The following is a 1335-nucleotide window of genomic DNA, read 5'->3' as shown; positions in this document are numbered from 1 at the left end:
TCAAATGCCGTGATTACACCGGTGTTTCCTGCACGACGAATATTGGCTACTGATTGGCTTGCCATTTTGTAACCATTATTAGTAGGGAATTTTTCTTACCGGAAGATTTAAACAATATGCCTCGATGACCCGCTCTTGTAGCTTTGCAGCCCTGTATTCTTGGGGCAACAGAAAATTGAATGCTGAGAACTGAAAGCAGTTACTCGATCTATTTCATCTTTTATACCTCATTCCCTTTGCTAACACTAGAAGCGTAGTTTATTTTTTTACCAATTTATCTTTTGCAATAGCGAGTGCTTTATTTGGTACTGGTATTTGGTACAGCAGATCGAAAAAAGTCGTTAGGAAGTAAATGTTGAAAGCGTATGTCCCCCACTTGCAATCCCCACATATGTCCCCCACATGGTAATCGAGAATATTCATAGTTTAGAGCATTTTTTTGTAACTAAAACATGGTGATGGTGCTTCCGAATCAGCATAAGCTAGCCGAACAGTGCACCACCGACAGTCTGCAGACTATTTATTCTTTGCTTTTTTTTATTTGGTACAACAAAAATGTATACATTGAAAAATATATATACACAACTAAAAAAGGCCCGCTCTACTGCAGGTCAGGTTGCGTTGGGGGCACAGTGACAGTGGTGCTGTCAAGGCCCTGGCTGCTGTGGCTGGGCAGGAAGCCAGCTGCCGCGAGCAGCCGATAATCTGCACTCTGAGAGTGGGGATCATCGGGCTGCTCCACAACAAATGCTTCTCTGAAGCGCCGCTTCCTGCCCCCACAGCGATCACCAGACCCTGGCAGCCACCTCCTAATAAAGTTGAGGGCCTCGGCCTGGTCGCACCCTGCTTTTTGGCAGATGACATCTGCATACAAGAACAGAAATACCATAGTACACATGAAGCACTGTAGTACAGAGAATACACAAGGGTACACACACATAAAACAATGAACAAGTCTAACCTGTCACTAATCTACAGAGCCTCAGGTTCACAAAGGCCCTTTTCCCTTTTCTGCCATGAAGGCTGTACAGCACTTGCACGTCATGTGCCATTACAGCCTTCATGGCATTCACACCAATTTCTCGGAGGCCACGTCTCCCAATCTGCAGGAGGTGCTTGCACTGTAAAAAAATGCAAGAAGCATAGATGTGGTGAACGCAACAGCACATCGAAATGTTTTCATGAAAAAAATCTGCAAGAAGAGGACACTGAAAACAACAACTTGAATTTTTGGGCATCACAACATTTCATTGTTTTTTTACGCTAACTTCAACTCACTTGACCTAAAATGGTTTCCACATCAGCCCTCTCACACTCAGTGTGAGAACCTTTCAG

General features: G+C 44.0%; 1 protein-coding gene across 1 annotated transcript; it reads right to left on the bottom strand.

Moving 5' to 3' along the window:
* Positions 1 to 548: 548 nt before the first annotated feature.
* Positions 549 to 1111, bottom strand: LOC142764813 (uncharacterized). The gene is made up of 2 exons (XM_075865350.1): positions 962 to 1111; positions 549 to 864 (listed from the first exon to the last, which is right to left on the bottom strand). Exons 1-2 carry the CDS (start codon positions 1062 to 1064, stop codon positions 602 to 604), a joined length of 366 nt encoding a protein of 121 aa, XP_075721465.1. The 5' UTR covers positions 1065 to 1111; the 3' UTR covers positions 549 to 601.
* Positions 1112 to 1335: the final 224 nt, after the last annotated feature.

The sequence above is a fragment of the Rhipicephalus microplus genome, chromosome 6 (genome assembly GCF_043290135.1).
Source record: "Rhipicephalus microplus isolate Deutch F79 chromosome 6, USDA_Rmic, whole genome shotgun sequence".
In the NCBI taxonomy this organism is placed as follows: domain Eukaryota; kingdom Metazoa; phylum Arthropoda; class Arachnida; order Ixodida; family Ixodidae; genus Rhipicephalus; species Rhipicephalus microplus.
Note: the sequence above shows the minus strand (reverse complement) of the source record. Positions and strands in the feature narration are given on the sequence as shown.

What these genes read in the sequence shown, in the direction of transcription:
- LOC142764813 (XM_075865350.1), bottom strand. Translation starts at nt 1,064, where the DNA reads ATGAAGGCTGTAATGGCACATGACGTGCAAGTGCTGTACAGCCTTCAT. An exon ending in GCTCTGTAGATTAGTGACAG is followed by an intron (nt 865 to 961) that starts GTTAGACTTGTT and finishes TCTTGTATGCAG; the next exon opens with ATGTCATCTGCCAAAAAGCA.